At 39.8% G+C, this 18570-nt stretch overlaps 1 protein-coding gene across 2 annotated transcripts in view; it reads right to left on the minus strand.

Annotated features, from left to right (window-relative positions):
• LOC138691882 (uncharacterized) overlaps positions 1-18570 on the minus strand; it is a 49195-nt gene that overhangs the window by 16718 nt on the left and 13907 nt on the right. For both annotated transcript variants that reach the window (XM_069814456.1, XM_069814457.1), the window contains exon 2: positions 15305-15376. In XM_069814456.1, the coding sequence (XP_069670557.1) occupies positions 15305-15325 (21 nt within the window). In that variant the 5' untranslated portion in view covers positions 15326-15376. The remainder of the gene's footprint in view (positions 1-15304; positions 15377-18570) is intronic.

Below are 18570 nucleotides of genomic sequence, written 5' to 3' on the forward strand. Positions count from 1 at the left end.
ATTTGCCTTGCATGCTACTGCAGCAGTAGACGTGGCATTAGTAACAGTAATGGTAGCAACAGTGAGGGAAGTGAGACGGTATGGAATACTGCTACTGGTTTCTATTATCAGAAGATATATCGTTGGTGAAAAATGACATACCGTCATGAAAAAATGTGATCCGTAAAAATTTGATTATACATTTCTTCACAACAAAGAGTAGGGTACTATTTGCTTGCTTCGTAAATCTAACCACAGCCTTCAGGAACTGTATTCAACGTGTATTTAGACACGTTTATTTGATAAGTCAACCCCTGAATGCTTACGAGTGGCTGTGGTTTGTAGCTTGTGGTAGCCATTGTTGCCAATTTAGTAACTCTGTCATTTTTGTTGCTGTTGCACTTTTTATTTATAATTAAGTAAGGCGCTTTGAAGCTTTAACATTATTTTAAGTTGTAAGTCTCAATGCACATTGTAAAATAATCTAGTATGTAACTAAAATAACTAGAAATTATTTATTAAGAAATTTAATGTGTTGCGTAAGCTTCAAAGATTCACGTTACTGATTGTAACAAAACAATTCAATGTATACATCATGTATGTGTATGGTATGAGGAACGGGTAAGCCTTTTTTTAAATCGAGGTATGCCAGGGGAAAATCTTGGGGTAGCATACTGCCTCTGGTTCTTCCAATTTGCCTCACTGGGTAGCAAGTACTGATTGGTAGACGCTTACGTGTAAATTATAAATCTGATCGTGCTTACAATGCAGAGGCAAACAATAACTAAATAAGGTTATACTGGATGCTTAAGGACTCAGACATAAGTTTTAGGTGCATCGTTTTTTCTTTATTCACTATTAAACATTTGGCTACAAAAAATTAAATTAGCACATTGTCCCCATATAAAAAATATCATGTTAAATTAAAATTGATTCCATGAACACCATACAAAATATCTGCCACATGACGTGTAGTAATAACTGATTTAAATACCCCTCTGTTGTAAACAACCGTGCTGGACCTGCGGTTGCTAAAAGCTTTTAACTATGGATAAGAGGTTAGGTTAGCTTACAGGAAGTTGTGATGAGCGCTAAAGAGAGGAAGTGTTCACAACAGAACACAAAATGAATAAATGAGAACAAGGGAGAGGACGAGATCCATCATTGCACCCTCTAAACTATACATGGGCACAATTTTCGGTTACGTGAGGCACTCGATTTGAAATAGCTTGTTTACTAGGAGAGGAGACTGCAGAGTAGGATGGGAAATATAAACTGCTGTGACCTGCGTCACCTTACCGTAATCGCTAAGGCGGTCAGTGGCGAATTATTAGGAAAGCGCTTGGTTAACGTGAGAGACTCGAAAACTTTTATTCAATTTGGCAAATTAATTTGGCAGCTTTAATCATAAACCTCTTTACTGTTTCTCCATCATTGAATTGATTTAAATCACAGGCGAGAAATTGCGTAACTAGCCAATAATATTCCATCAAGTTGTCTACGTTTATTTTCTTGAATATTCTGGCGTTTCTCAAGATTACTTAATAGATTTGCACGTTCTCGACCTAAAATAATTTCAGAAAATCATATTTCGTTTTCTACGCACATTTGATATTTTTTTTTATAAATTTCTTTTGGAAATAATATTACAAACAATATTTAATTCCTCGTCCCTTTTAATGCAGCATGTTTAAGGTATAATGTCGTATTTAGTATACTATGCAAATGTTAAGATCATAAATTTTCTTCGGAATAGTACGAAAAATAACATTTAATTTGTCTTACCTTCTAATTCAGCATGTTCTTTATGACATAAGGAGTAATGTCGTTGTATATTAAATTTATTAATGCCTAATAGGATTTTCGAGCATAACATACATCCTATGTTCTCCCCTTCTAAACAGCAAAAAAACTCTTCCTCTCATTTGTCATAAAATAATCGTTTTCTAACGCGTACACACTGCTTTGATAATGCCATTATGCCACCACTGATACTGCTTATGAAACTGATATAGAACCTGCCCACGCCTGAGGGAGGAACGGGGACTGTGAAGATGATGTCTCTCTGAGCGATAAGCTCTGAGAAGGTCAGTGAGGAATTATTTCTCAAGTGAGGCACGATTCCCATCTCTGCTCTAAACCATCTGAAGAGCTAACTATGAAGTAGACTGCAGGCAGACTTTTGGATTAGGGAAGAGAAAGAATGAGATCAGCATTCAGGCCTTACCTTCACCTTAGAAGCGTGTCGCATATCAGACGATTGGAATAAACAAAGCAATCAGCCAGATTTGCAAGCTTTATTTCATGACTACAAACTACGAATACCTGCATGTCTACTATTAATAAATTATTATTATTATTATTATTATTATTATTATTATTATTATTATTATTATTATTATTATTATTATACCTGCGTTCCCACGAGGCGTCAATTTAACTGTCATGGTTGCTCAGTCGAAACATGACCATGGAGGGGCCATGGAAGGGTGGTTATGCGAATGAAATCGTTCGTTTCTTGCAAGGAAGAAAACACAGGAGGAGATGGTGGTTTAGGCAGTGGACACAACAACGCAAAGCTTTAGGAGCTTCTACAATTATTGAAGGAGAACTTAAAAATCATCCTGAGGATACCAAAAATTCGTTAAGAATGACAAAGGTACAGTTTGAAGATACGTTAGAGCGAGTACGAGCTCCAATAACAAAATGCGACACCAAAATTGTGTGAAACAAGCAATAACTGCCAAAATAGAATTAGATTGTCGAATGGAAGAGTTCATTTTCATAAGCCAAGCAACTTTAGGTTTTAGATCTCATCGGTAGACTTTCCAGATCTCTTATTCTCGGAAATTTTCTTCAATTCCTGGCAAAAAGAACTTTCCAAGTTTTTAAGTTTCATTATAATTTCCTTCGATACAAATGCTGTATATTTAGAATATCACATACTCCTGTAGCCTCTGCTGCCTTTTCATCACGATCCTGATACTTGCCCAATGTTGGATTGTACAGAACTTGTTTCATTTGGTACAGTTCCAAAAATCGTAAATCTAAAAACAAGCTAACAAAACATCTTACTTCATCAAAGCCGGGCGTCTCACGACTGAAAATTAAACATGTTTCACCCCATCATGACTGAAGCGCGAGCTATTTGACGTCATGGCCAAGCTTACTACACCGCATTCACACGGGTAGTGACTTACGAAGGCGTAATAGAGAGCAGCATTTTACGCAATTATTATAATTATTATTATCATACGATCGAATGTGGAATAATTATAGGCAGGACAAAGGAAACCTTTAATGAGCCAGCTGACAATACAGACTTCACATAACCTATTCATAAGGGGGAAAGGAATTAGCCATCCTACCCCATTATCTCCTGCCCTAGTTGCCTCGTAGGGGGTGTGTTATGAGGTTCAGACCTGTCTTCGGAGAGTACAATATACAACCACTGGCCATCCTACCCCTTTATCTCCTGCCCTAGTTGCCTCGTAGTTGGTGTGTTATGAGGTTCAGACCTGTCTTCGGACAGTAGAATATACAACCACTGGCCATCCTACCCCTTTATCTCCTGCCCTAGTTGCCTCGTAGGTGGTGTGTTGTGAGGTTCAGACCTGTCTTCGGACAGTAGAATATACAACCACTGGCCATCCTACCCCTTTATCTCCTGCCCTAGTTGCCTCGTAGGTGGTGTGTTGTGAGGTTCAGACCTGTCTTCGGACAGTAGAATATACAACCACTGGCCATCCTACCCCTTTATCTCCTGCCCTAGTTGCCTCGTAGGTGGTGTGTTATGAGGTTCAGACCTGTCTTCGGACAGTAGAATATACAACCACTGGCCATCCTACCCCTTTATCTCCTGCCCTAGTTGCCTCGTAGGTGGTGTGTTGTGAGGTTCAGACCTGTCTTCGGACAGTAGAATATACAACCACTGGCCATCCTACCCCTTTATCTCCTGCCCTAGTTGCCTCGTAGGTGGTGTGTTGTGAGGTTCAGACCTGTCTTCGGACAGTAGAATATACAACCACTGGCCATCCTACCCCTTTATCTCCTGCCCTAGTTGCCTCGTAGGTGGTGTGTTATGAGGTTCAGACCTGTCTTCGGACAGTAGAATATACAACCACTGGCCATCCTACCCCTTTATCTCCTGCCCTAGTTGCCTCGTAGGTGGTGTGTTATGAGGTTCAGACCTGTCTTCGGACAGAATATACAACCACTGGCCATCCTACCCCTTTATCTCCTGCCCTAGTTGCCTCGTAGGTGGTGTGATATGAGGTTCAGACCTGTCTTCAGACAGTAGAATATACAACCACTGGCCATCCTACCCCTTTATCTCCTGCCCTAGTTGCCTCGTAGGTGGTGTGTTGTGAGGTTCAGACCTGTCTTCGGACAGTAGAATATACAACCACTGGCCATCCTACCCCTTTATCTCCTGCCCTAGTTGCCTCGTAGGTGGTGTGTTGTGAGGTTCAGACCTGTCTTCGGACAGTAGAATATACAACCACTGGCCATCCTACCCCTTTATCTCCTGCCCTAGTTGCCTCGTAGGTGGTGTGTTATGAGGTTCAGACCTGTCTTCAGACAGTAGAATATACAACCACTGGCCATCCTACCCCTATATCTCCTGCCCTAGTTGCCTCGTAGGTGGTGTGTTATGAGGTTCAGACCTGTCTTCGGAGAGTAGAATATACAACAACCACAGGCCATCCTACCCATTTATCTCCTGCCCTAGTTGCCTCGTAGGTGGTGTGTTGTGAGGTTCAGACCTGTCTTCGGACAGTAGAATATACAACCACTGGCCATCCTACCCCTTTATCTCCTGCCCTAGTTGCCTCGTAGGTGGTGTGTTGTGAGGTTCAGACCTGTCTTCAGACAGTAGAATATACAACCACTGGCCATCCTACCCCTTCATCTCCTGCCCTAGTTGCCTCGTAGGTGGTGTGTTATGAGGTTCAGACCTGTCTTCGGACAGTAGAATATACAACAACCACTGGCCATCCTACCCCCTTATCTCCCGCCCTAGTTGCCTCGTAGTTGGTGTGTTATGAGGTTCAGACCTGTCTTCGGACAGTAGAATATACAACAACCACTGGCCATCCTACCCCTTTATCTCCTGCCCTAGTTGCCTCGTAGTTGGTGTGTTATGAGGTTCAGACCTGTCTTCGGACAGTAGAATATACAACCACTGGCCATCCTACCCCTTTATCTCCTGCCCTAGTTGCCTCGTAGGTGGTGTGTTGAGGTTCAGACCTGTCTTCGGACAGTAGAATATACAACCACTGGCCATCCTACCCCTTTATCTCCAGCCCTAGTTGCCTCGTAGGTGGTGTGTTATGAGGTTCAGACCTGTCTTCGGACAGTAGAATATACAACCACTGGCCATCCTACCCCTTTATCTCCTGCCCTAGTTGCCTCGTAGGTGGTGTGTTATGAGGTTCAGACCTATCTTCAGACAGTAGAATATACAACCTCTGGCCATTCTACCCCTTTATCTCCTGCCCTAGTTGCCTCGTAGGTGGTGTGTTATGAGGTTCAGACCTGTCTTCGGACAGTAGAATATACAACCACTGGCCATCCTACCCCTTTATCTCCTGCCCTAGTTGCCTCGTAGGTGGTGTGTTGTGAGGTTCAGACCTGTCTTCGGATAGTAGAATATACAACCACTGGCCATCCTACCCCTTTATCTCCTGCCCTAGTTGCCTCGTAGGTGGTGTGTTATGAGGTTCAGACCTGTCTTCGGACAGTAGAATATACAACAACCACTGGCCATCCTACCCCTTTATCTCCTGCCCTAGTTGCCTCGTAGGTGGTGTGTTGTGAGGTTCAGACCTGTCTTCGGACAGTAGAATATACAACCACTGGCCATCCTACCCCTTTATCTCCTGCCCTAGTTGCCTCGTAGGTGGTGTGTTATGAGGTTCAGACCTGTCTTCGGACAGTAGAATATACAACCACTGGCCATTCTACCCCTTTATCTCCTGCCCTAGTTGCCTCGTAGGTGGTGTGTTATGAGGTTCAGACCTGTCTTCGGACAGTAGAATATACAACCACTGGCCATCCTACCCCTTTATCTCCTGGCCTAGTTGCCTCGTAGGTGGTGTTATGAGGTTCAGACCTGTCTTCAGACAGTAGAATATACAACCACTGGCCATCCTACCCCTTTATGTCCTGCCCTAGTTGCCTCGTAGGTGGTGTGTTTTGAGGTTCAGACCTGTCTTCAGACAGTAGAATATACAACCACTGGCCATCCTACCCCTTTATCTCCTGCCCTAGTTGCCTCGTAGGTGGTGTGTTTTGAGGTTCAGACCTGTCTTCGGACAGTAGAATATACAACAACCAGTGGCCATCCTACCCCATTATCTCCTGCCCTAGTTGCCTCGTAGATGGTGTGTTATGAGATTCAGACCTGTCTTCGGACAGTAGAATATACAACCACTGGCCATCCTACCCCTTTATCTCCTGCCCTAGTTGCCTCGTAGGTGGTGTGTTATGAGGTTCAGACCTGTCTTCAGACAGTAGAATATACAACCACTGGCCATCCTACCCCTTTATCTCCTGCCCTAGTTGCCTCGTAGGTGGTGTGTTATGAGGTTCAGACCTGTCTTCGGACAGTAGAATATAAAAACCACTGGCCATCCTACCCCTTTATCTCCTGCCCTAGTTGCCTCGTAGGTGGTGTGTTATGAGGTTCAGACCTGTCTTCGGACAGTAGAATATACAACCACTGGCCATCCTACCCCTTTATCTCCTGCCCTAGTTGCCTCGTAGGTGGTGTGTTATGAGGTTCAGACCTGTCTTCGGACAGTAGAATATACAACAACCACTGGCCATCCTACCCCTTTATCTCCTGCCCTAGTTGCCTCGTAGTTGGTGTGTTATGAGGTTCAGACCTGTCTTCGGACAGTAGAATATACAACAACCACTGGCCATCCTACCCCTTTATCTCCTGCCCTAGTTGCCTCGTAGTTGGTGTGTTATGATGTTCAGACCTGTCTTCGGACAGTAGAATATACAACCACTGGCCATCCTACCCCTTTATCTCCTGCCCTAGTTGCCTCGTAGGTGGTGTGTTGTGAGGTTCAGACCTGTCTTCGGACAGTAGAATATACAAGCACTGGCCATTCTACCCCTTTATCTCCAGCCCTAGTTGCCTCGTAGGTGGTGTGTTATGAGGTTCAGACCTATCTTCTGACAGTAGAATATACAACCACTGGCAATCCTACCCCTTTATCTCCTGAACTAGTTGCCTCGTAGGTGGTGTGTTATGAGGTTCAGACCTATCTTCTGACAGTAGGATATACAACCACTGGCCATCCTACCCCTTTATTTCCTGCCCTAGTTGCCTCGTAGGTGGTGTGATATGAGGTTCAGACCTGTCTTCAGACAGTAGAATATACAACCACTGGCCATCCTACCCCTATATCTCCTGCCCTAGTTGCCTCGTAGGTGGTGTGTTATGAGGTTCAGACCTGTCTTCGGAGAGTAGAATATACAACAACCACAGGCCATCCTACCCATTTATCTCCTGCCCTAGTTGCCTCGTAGGTGGTGTGTTGTGAGGTTCAGACCTGTCTTCGGACAGTAGAATATACAACCACTGGCCATCCTACCCCTTTATCTCCTGCCCTAGTTGCCTCGTAGGTGGTGTGTTGTGAGGTTCAGACCTGTCTTCAGACAGTAGAATATAAAACCACTGGCCATCCTACCCCTTTATCTCCTGCCCTAGTTGCCTCGTAGGTGGTGCGTTGTGAGGTTCAGACCTGTCTTCGGACAGTAGAATATACAACAACCGCTGGCCATCCTACCCCTTTATCTCCTGCCCTAGTTGCCTCGTAGGTGGTGTGTTATGAGGTTGAGACCTGTCTTCGGACAGTAGAATATACAACCACTGGCCATCCTACCCCTTTATCTCCTGCCCTAGTTGCCTCGTAGGTGGTGTGTTATGAGGTTGAGACCTGTCTTCGGACAGTAGAATATACAACCACTGGCCATCCTACCCCTTTATCTCCTGCCCTAGTTGCCTCGTAGGTGGTGTGTTATGAGGTTCAGACCTGTCTTCGGACAGTAGAATATACAACAATTGGCCATCCTACCCCTTTATCTCCTGCCCTAGTTGCCTCGTAGGTGGTGTGTTGTGAGGTTCAGACCTGTCTTCGGACAGTAGAATATACAACAATTAGCCATCCTACCCCTTTATCTCCTGCCCTAGTTGCCTTGTAGGTGGTGTGTTATGAGGTTCAGACCTGTCTTCAGACAGTAGAATATACAACCACTGGCCATCCTACCCCTTTATCTCCTGCCCTAGTTGCCTCGTAGGTGGTGTGTTGTGAGGTTCAGACCTGTCTTCGGACAGTAGAATATACAACAACCGCTGGCCATCCTACCCCTTTATCTCCTGCCCTAGTTGCCTCGTAGGTGGTGTGTTATGAGGTTCAGACCTGTCTTCAGACAGTAGAATATACAACAACCACTGGCCGTCCTACCCCTTTATGTCCTGCCCTAGTTGCCTCGTAGGTGGTGTGTTATGAGGTTCAGACCTGTCTTCAGACAGTAGAATATACAACCACTGGCCATCCTACCCCTTTATCTCCTGGCCTAGTTGCCTCGTAGGAGGTGTGTTGTGAGGTTGAGACCTGTCTTCGGACAGTAGAATATACAACCACTGGCCATCCTACCTCTTTATCTCCTGCCCTAGTTGCCTCGTAGGTGGTGTGTTATGAGGTTCAGACCTGTCTTCGGACAGTAGAATATACAACCACTGGCCATCCTACCCCTTTATCTCCTGCCCTAGTTGCCTCGTAGGTGGTGTGTTATGAGGTTCAGACCTGTCTTCGGACAGTAGAATATACAACCACTGGCCATCCTACCCCTTTATCTCCTGCCCTAGTTGCCTCGTAGGTGGTGTGTTGTGAGATTCAGACCTGTCTTCGGACAGTAGAATATACAACCACTGGCCATCCTACCCCTTTATCTCCTGGCCTAGTTGCCCCATAGGTCGTGTTCAACGAGTTCATAAATAAGTGGAATATATTATTTTCAATTTTTACAAATATTTCAAGCAAGGAGACGGTAAATTCGACGCAACCTTGGCTGCAAGAGTATGAGACGAATGACTCCAAAAGCTTCTCTTAGCAGTAGCGATACCACTGATAATAGTGAAGCTGGTAATCTTATGCGGCAATGATCACACAGGAATAAGTAGCAAGGCAAACTTTGCAGCAATGGCTGAATTTTGGCAAATTATTTCGATTGTTAGAAGTCGTCTGATATGCGACACACTTCTCAGGTCAAGAAAAGCCTTGAATGCTGACGTCGATCTCTGCCTCCATTGATTCAAAAACTCTGTCTGCAGGAGAGGCTCTTGTACCTAGGGAGTTTTTTTAATTTAAATTTTTTACATTTTAGTATAGCCTTTTATAAATCTTTATTATTAACAACAGTATCTTTGAAGTATAATATAGAAGAAGAAAATAATGTTTATACAGATTTTTAAAATTTTCCTGAAGTGCTACATAATGTCCCTAGGTACATAAGGGGGATGTACCTTGGGACACAGGATCACATACCTTGGGACATGGTTCAATGTAATATTAATGTAATTAATATTTTATTAAGTTTATAATTGAATCAATCATTTTAGAAAGGGCTCTAGTCCATTTTTTATAGGACGCCATTGTATTCGTCATACTTGAATACGCTTTCGGAATGACATTATTTCATGGATCCATTAAGATGTACAGAAACTGAACACATTTCAAAGTACATTTGAAAAAGTCCCATTCCTGAAATAAGGCCATTTTTATGGAGATTTGATTGATGTTGTGATTTCGGACTTGAGTCCTTTCTAAAATGACTGATTCAGTTATAAAAAATACGCACAATTTACTCTTTTCTGATTATTATTATTAATGATAGGTTTTCCCTTTAAATTTCATGTAATAACAATAGTGATAAGTTGATAAGTCCACACCTGTGGAGTAACGGTCAGCGCGTCTGGCCGCCAAACCAGGTGGCCCGGGTTCGATTCCCGGTCAGGGCAAGTTACCTGGTTGAGGTTTTTCCGGGGTTTTCCCTCAACCCAATACGAGCAAATGCTGGGTAACTTTCGGTGCTGGACCCCGGACTCATATCACCGGCATTATCACCTTCATCTCATTCAGACGCTAAATAACCTAAGATGTTGATAAAGCGTCGTAAAATAACCTACAAAAAAAAAGTAATAATGTTGCTAAGTTGAAATTTTAAAAAAATTCTCAATTTTCTTGACAGAAAACAATATCAGGCTTTCCAATTAAATGAATTTCTTATTATCCAAGGGTGTATCCTTCAAATGACATTTTGAAAACTTATTTCTTAGTGCCCGTTAGGTTTGAAGCTTTTCTTTGAGAAGGTCAACAATTTCTGATTGCTCATCATGTAAAAAAAAAATAATTGTCATATTCAGTAAACGTCTATAGATACTGAACTCCACAAATCATCTTACAAATTATACCGACAATAAATGTGTAATTAGTCTCTCTTTCCTGCCACACGAATGAGAACAAAATGTTCTTCTCTTATTTCTTCTAAATTCGCTCGAGAAATCAACTCAGTGTCATCATCATCATTAGCACTAACACATTCCTCGGCATCTGTAGTTTCTTCTAAATTATCTTCTGGTAACAGAACTTGTGGCTTCAACTTCTTCGGTTTCTGAACTTTATCCATCATATATCTCTTCTCACTGAACTTTCTTTTTCTTTCTTCTATCTCAGTTTTCTCTGGCGTATCTGTTAAAACGCGTGCCTTTCCTTTTTTAGGATTATGAGTCATCCTTTTCCTGGAGGAGCATAATTTAGCTTTGTCGGGGTTTACCTCTAGATTTTTAATTTTCCGTGTGGCATTTGTACTGAAGCTGAAACCCCATAAATATTCTTTTTGATTACTCATCATAAGATTAACTTATTTACACAAATGTTAAAAATATAATGAGCTCCACCTGAAGACAGTTGTTCCCAGGTACATCAAGAGCCAGTAAATAAACCTCAGCAAGTTTTTCAAGACTGAGGTTAGGAAAACAAGCCAATAACCACATGGATTCGTAGCTAGAATAACAGGGTTTAAAAATATACATTTAAGCTTTTAATCGTGCATGTAAAGAATTTAAAATATTTCATTAATTAAAAAATTACTGTACTTAGGTTCAAAAACAGATTTTAAATAAAATCTCTCCAGATTACTTCAACAAAAAGTAAATCGTTCACAGAACATCTGAATGATGAAATTAGAATGGTCAACTGCGAAAATAAAATTTCCACTGCATAAACCTGAAAATAAACCTTATGTCCCCAGGTATAACTTGTCCCTAGGTACAACACTTTTCCCTACATATAATGGGGTCTATAATGTTGTCTATTAACAGTTGCTAAACGTTACTTACAAAACGCAAGACAATAATCTCACTAGAGGTTTTGATTTATCTAGACAAAATCAAAACTCCAGTGGGATTTCTTCCTCTCTTGCGCTTTCTTCCTCTCCTTTGTCACTTAATATTGTTCACGTGAATGCTCAAAGTCTGTTGTGTCATTTTGACGAATTTTCTTCTATCTTCTCACCTTTAGACATTCACGTTATTCTTATCTCCGAATCTTGGTTACATCCTAATCTTCCTTCCACTCTCGTAAACCTTCCTGGCTATACGCTTTGCCGTAATGACAGAGAGGGCAAGAGAGGCGGAGGGGTGGCTGGTTATATTAGATCCGATTTGCGACCTAAAATTATTCATCATTCTCCAAGCCAGTACTCTGCCAAACCCGAGTTCATGTTCATTGAAATTTGCACCTTATTTACAAAATGTCTAGTGTGTGTCGTATATAAACCCCCACATATATATGACGTAGATGATTTCGAAACCGCCTTACTAAACGTAACGCCGCAATATGAGAACGTTATAATCATGGGTGACTTCAATTCAAACTTACTTGACTTACATTCTAGTACGACTAAAAGACTTCAATCATTCTTTCGGTGCCTTGATATGGTAATCCTACCCCTAGCTCCCACACATCACACGGAAGGTACAGACACATTATTGGACTTGATAATTACTAACAATGCCGACAAAATACTGACGCATGGACAGTTGCCTGCACCAGGACTATCAGGGCATGATATCATTTATCTATCGTTTAATCTGCAGTGTCCTAAATCGACTCCTAGAGTAATTACTTACAGGGATATTAAAAGAATAGATGATATTGCACTGAAAGAAGACGCTGCACAACTTCCATGGCACATGATCTGGACATTACGAACTGTAGACGAGAAAGTAGACTTATTCAATACGTTAATACTTCAACTTTATGACAAACACGCACCATTAAAGACCAAACGTACCAGAAAAAACCCAGCCCCTTGGATGACGACTGAAATACGTAGCCTGATGTCCGAACGCGACTTAGCTTATAGAAAATACACCCGCAACAAAAACGACGAATATTTTAACTTATATAAACACCTAAGAAACAGAACGACTCAACTAATAAGAAACGCTAAACTCAAATACTCCTACAAACTTATAGAGCCCAACACAACCCCTTCCGAGTTATGGAAAAATCTAAAGGTTATTGGACTTGGAAGGGCTAGTGAACAAGCAGACATACCCATCCCACTTGACCGATTGAACGAACACTTTGTAAAGGACCCGACCTTAAACAACACAACGAAACAAGACACAGTTTTGCCTGACTCAGCTCCCCCAACTCGAGACAAATTCTATTTTACTGACGTCACTCCTATTGACGTAATGAAAGCCATCCGACGCATCAAGACGAAAGCTCAAGGGCCAGACAACATTAGCATATTACTCATACAGAAAATACAAGACATAGTAATACCTACAATTGCACACATATTCAATAGTTCCTTAATCACTTCAACTTTCCCTAAAATATGGAAGCAAGCTTTCGTTCTTCCTCTTCCAAAAGTCAAAGTTCCCACCGACCCGAACGACTATAGACCAATCAGTATCCTGCCAGCCATATCAAAAGCACTGGAAAGAATCGTACACAGACAAATTACTAACTACATGAACGAACACAAACTATTCGACAAGTATCAGTCAGGTTTCAGAGCTGGACACAACACAAGCACTGCTTTACTTAAAGTGACAGAAGACATTCGTGAAGCAATCGACTCTAATAAAGTAACAATACTAACACTTCTTGACCTTAGCAAAGCTTTCAACTCTGTAAATTTTGACATGCTCACCCATAAATTGAGAAATCTGCATTTGTCAGACACTGCTGTGAGTTGGTTCGAATCCTACTTACGGGAAAGACAGCAATGTGTTGTATCCGGGAATCGAAGCTCTTCCTGGCTTAACATAACATCAGGTATACCACAGGGTTCGGTACTCGGACCATTGTTGTTCACAATTTATGTCAATGATATTACATCTCATGTAAGGCATTGTAACTATCACTTGTATGCTGACGACCTTCAATGCTACATCTCTTCCCGCTTAGATCGAATAAATGACGCTATAGATAAATTGAACGAAGACATTGACTCGATTGTGACATGGACAAAGAAATTCCATCTTAATATCAATCCTGGAAAGACACAAGCAATCATATTAGGACACAAACGGCAAACCGACGCTGTAAAACACCTCGACATTTCCCCCGTTAAAGTAAGTACAGTGCATATCCCTTTCAGTTCTTCAGTAAAAAATCTTGGCATTCACATGGATAATAATCTCAACTGGGACATGCAAATCACAGAAACCTGCAGAAAAGTATATTCTATTATTCATGTGCTAAAAAGGATAAATGTTCATCTTCCCTCTTGCTTAAAAAAGTCCCTTGTGCAGACACTTGTATTTCCCTATTTTGACTATGCTGACATTTTACTGACTGACCTTTCCAGCGACAACAAAACGAAACTTCAACGTGCTCATAATTTGTGTGTACGTTTTGTAAGCAATGTTCGTAAATATGATCACATTACCCCATCCCTGGAAGCAATAGGTTGGCTTAAACTAGATAAGAAAAGAAATTTACATTCACTTCTCTTTCTCTTCGAAATCTTGAACTCTTCTATTCCTTCGTACCTGTCGTCTCGCTTCACTTACCTTTCTTCCCACCACAATCTGAACACACGCTCTCGCCATGAAACAATACTAACAATACCATCCCATCAAACCTCCTCATACTCATCCTCTTTCACAATAGCCCTGCCAAGACTCTGGAATTCGTTACCTGCTGGCATCAGGGACTGTCGAAATAAAATTGAATTCAAATGCAAACTTACTAGGCACTTGGTCAGTAATTGAGACTCGTTCAGACATGGTTTCTTGTAAATAGTTCTCTTAATCTATCACAAAATATTTCAATATCCGGTAATTTCATCACTATAGAATTTTGTTATTGTAGGTTTAATTTGTAATTTAGTAAATTCAAAAATATTCTTTGTTCTTAATTTCTATGATAAAATGTCTAGCTTTCATTAATCAGGTATTCTTGTCGTACTTTAATTTTTATTGTAATTGTAATTGTAAATTTAATATTAATTGTAATCTTATTGTTCATGTTATAGTTGTAATCCCCTGGTAGAGGGGCAGAGAAGGCCTGGCGGCCTTATCTCTACCAGGTTAAATAAATAAATACTAAATACTAGTACTATTACACGAGTAGAAGAAAGTATATAAAGATTAGAAGAAGTAAAGTATTCTAATACAATAAAATATTAATTGACTTATTGAAATTCTATTTCACTAATGTTAGCTTCACCAAAATGTTTGAATGGAGCCTCCATTTTCAGTTGACTGTCTATGCTGTAAACAAATGACGATCGCAAAGCATGCTTCATAGTACCATAAACAATTTCCAGTTAGAAATGTTGGCAAACAAAAAAATAAATACTAGCGAGGTGATAAAACAGGAAGTATATAAAGATTAGAAGAAATGAAGTACTGTAATACAATAAAATAAATATTAATTGACTTACTATAATTCTATTTCACTAATGTTACCTTCACCAAAATGTTTCAACTGAGCTGCCATTTTCAGTCGACTATCTATGCAGGAAAGTAATTACAATCGCAAAGAATGTTTTATAGTACCGTAAAGAATTTGCAGTTTGAAATGATAGCAAACAAAGAAACAAATGCTAGGGAAGCGATAAAATTAAACAAATGCTATGGAAAAGATCAAATTGTGCCATAAGCAGCCATGATTGGTTGAAAGACGTCCTTTCGTACCTATTTATTGGTCAAAAGTAGTATGACATAGTAAAAGTGTAATAGGCAAAACATTCTTCTGTCTTGTCCAAGGCACATACTTACACCTTCCTCTCTCGTGGCCATTTCTATCGCTGGTGGACCTGCTACTGTTGTGGCTAAGTTAATTCCATTAACCTGTAAGATTAATTTACTGTAAATTATTTAATTATTATGGCGAACTTCAACTGTCTTAAATTCAACAAACTGACAATTGAATTACACTTTGAAACCTCTGGACGTCTGACCTTTTAAGAGATGTTGAAAAAAAAATTACAACGGACCCACATACTTGTTTTCTGAAGTTTCTGCAACAATAATATCAATTTCAAAGAGTTATTTTTTTTGGTTTTCAAAGTTTTTAGGACAATACAAGAGCAATCGCACTTCTTCAATACGGGCAAGCACTTCATTTTGTAAATAATCCAACAAAAACGAACAGACTACATCAGATATTACAAACGCATACAACCAGTATTTCTCTTTGTCACTATAACGAGGATAATACTATCACTGTGCTTAAAGATTATAGCGATCGAACCAAATACGCTACGAAGATAATGAAGAATTACTGTGAAATAAAAGATTTTACGTGGGACAAAAAAGTTGTATCTGATTTGGTGTCTTCAGGTGACCAACTGAACAAGCCACCCACGAGCACGTACTACCAACTCAACCATGCAACTAATTTATCCAGGTCACGTGATCTTTCTTGCGCGCACAATACTTATACCCAGGATTGTATTTTAAGCTGTGTCATTCGATAGAGCTTCGAAATCTGAATCTGACGGTACAAGAACGGAATTCGTACGTCACCTGGTTCGCATGTTATCGCTTAAAATAGTTCGCATGTTATGGCTTAAAATAGTTCGCATGTTATCGCTTAAACTGGATCGCAGGTTATCGGTTTAAGACTAAACATTGATTATATCCAAGCCACAACATCATATGCTGTGAAGTCTCTCGCTGTAAACAGAGATAGATTTGGTTTCTTTTCAAATTCAGACGTGGACTCCTTTCTGCGTGTACTGAAGAGCCTTTATTGAACAATAGTAACTACGTACGGTAGCAACGTCTCTTGAAAGGATTCAAGTGGATCTAGTGTTTCGTCTGTTACACGCAAAAGGAAAATTCTACACTCACAGGCGAAGGTAGGCTATGGTAGAATTGACACTTTTCATCGTAATATTACACACAGTGTAAGAAGAAATATCGCAAAAAGTATGACGTAATTGGTTGATATTGTAAAGATCAACACTCTCCTCCCTTTTTCAATTATTAATTACTAGCCGTACCCGTGCGCTCCGCTGCACCCGTTAGAAATAAATATAAAGTAATTACATAATTAAAATAGGACGTTTGATCCAGGGAACATTCGTGTTTGATAGAAGGATAAATCGTTTAATATGTTACTTAATTTAAATTGTATTTAAAATATTAAAATGCGGTCATTTTGATCCAGAGACCACTCATTTGGTGCAATGACAATTCCTTTAACATGTTTCTTAATTGTTATTACCAATTATTTTTGGAAAAGCGAAAATTACAGAAAAATTTTGCCTACAGATTTACTATTATGTTTATATTATATTATATTATGAAAAAGTGTGTTGATAACGGATGTACTCGAATTAGAAAGTTTTTAATTTGTTGTGGGAGCTCTTGAATCTCAGGAGGAACAACTTTTACAACAGCGCAACATAATCTGCTTGACTCATTACCCAATTTTTTTGCATTGCATTTATTGCATATGTATTTTATGTATTTTAACACGATTCAATTGAGCATAGTTAAAATTTGAATTATAAAATAATGCATTGCTAAGCTAACGTACTATTACTGCATACTAAATCAATACAATCTCGTTGTTCGTTAATTCTCTGAGATAAAAATGAATATGTTCATAAACATTATTATAAGAAATACAGGAAATGAATATACAGAATAACCTATCAAGCTTTCTGTGCATAAGAAGCTATTTTAATCTTACCCGTCCTCAATTCACTCACAAGTTACTGTAATAACATTATAGCATTATGCCCATCTAGAGAAACTACACTTTCCAATGGTGAAATAATAATTAATTATACAAATCGGTTAATTTTGCTTCCGATATTACTTCATGCAAACACAGAAACATTGTCTGTAGGCTATGTTTCATAGCTTTCGATTGTTGTGTCCAAGGCCCCTTATAGACGAAGTCATTTGTTTTTTAATTCATTACACGGCCTTAGATGGCAGTTATTTTAATTTTAAAAGTCATTTATCTCATTAAATATCAGTCCTATCAAAATTTTTCAAGGAATAAAACTTATCGCAAATGATTTTTAAAGAAACTTTTGTTATGTAACATATTTCACAAAAATCAATAATAAGCAAGATATTTCGATTTATTTAATTCAGGCCCCCTTATAACCCTCCTTTTAAATATCGTATTTTGAGTGCCATATAGCCTATAATCTAAGTTACAACGAACTTAATTTATATTCCAATTTTCATCGAAATCGGTTCAGCCATTATCGCGTGAAAAGGTAACAAACATACAGACAGACAGACAGACAGACAAAGAAACATTTCAAAAAAGCGATTTTCGGTTTCAGGGTGGTTAATTATATATGTCAGGACCAATTATATTTGGAAAATCGAAAATTACCAGAAAAATTTCGGCTACAGATTTATTATTAGTATAGATAACAAAGAGTATTAACATGCCCCCTTAAGAACAATGGAACTTTTTAAAATGAAACAATAATTAATTACATTTCCAGTGACACAACGACGGGAGTGGAGAGAGGGTATCATTTACCCCCAAAAATTTAGAGGTGTAAATAGTACAATTTTTACACTCCTAAAATATTAGACAGCCTTATAGTATAGTTTTTACCTTTCTTCGTGGCCAAAACTTGAAGTTTATAATTTTTATTTTATTTTAATGACACAGAAGAACTTCAAAGTCATTTTACTATAGCAACAAAGATAACAAAATTCGAACTATTGCATTGAGACAATGACACGAAGTTAATGTTCTTTTTGTCTGTTCAAAACATCACGGCAATGAATTGGACGGAGTTACGCAGTTAGAGACTAAGCGACAGCCACCTGTTTTCGAGATATTGACCATTGTTATTCCAGTAATGGAATATGGTGCTGCATGTTGGGATCCTTACAGATTAGAACATATTAAGACAATGGAAAAGATAAAAAAACAGGCTCTCAAGCGTTGTCGTAATAATTCACCATTAAAATGGGACACACTCAAGGACCGGAGAACGCGAATTCGATTATGTGCACTGTTCAAAACATACAGAGGTGAGCCTGCCTGGAGAGAAATA

Source organism: Periplaneta americana, chromosome 16 (genome assembly GCF_040183065.1).
Source record: "Periplaneta americana isolate PAMFEO1 chromosome 16, P.americana_PAMFEO1_priV1, whole genome shotgun sequence".
In the NCBI taxonomy this organism is placed as follows: Eukaryota; Metazoa; Arthropoda; class Insecta; order Blattodea; family Blattidae; genus Periplaneta; species Periplaneta americana.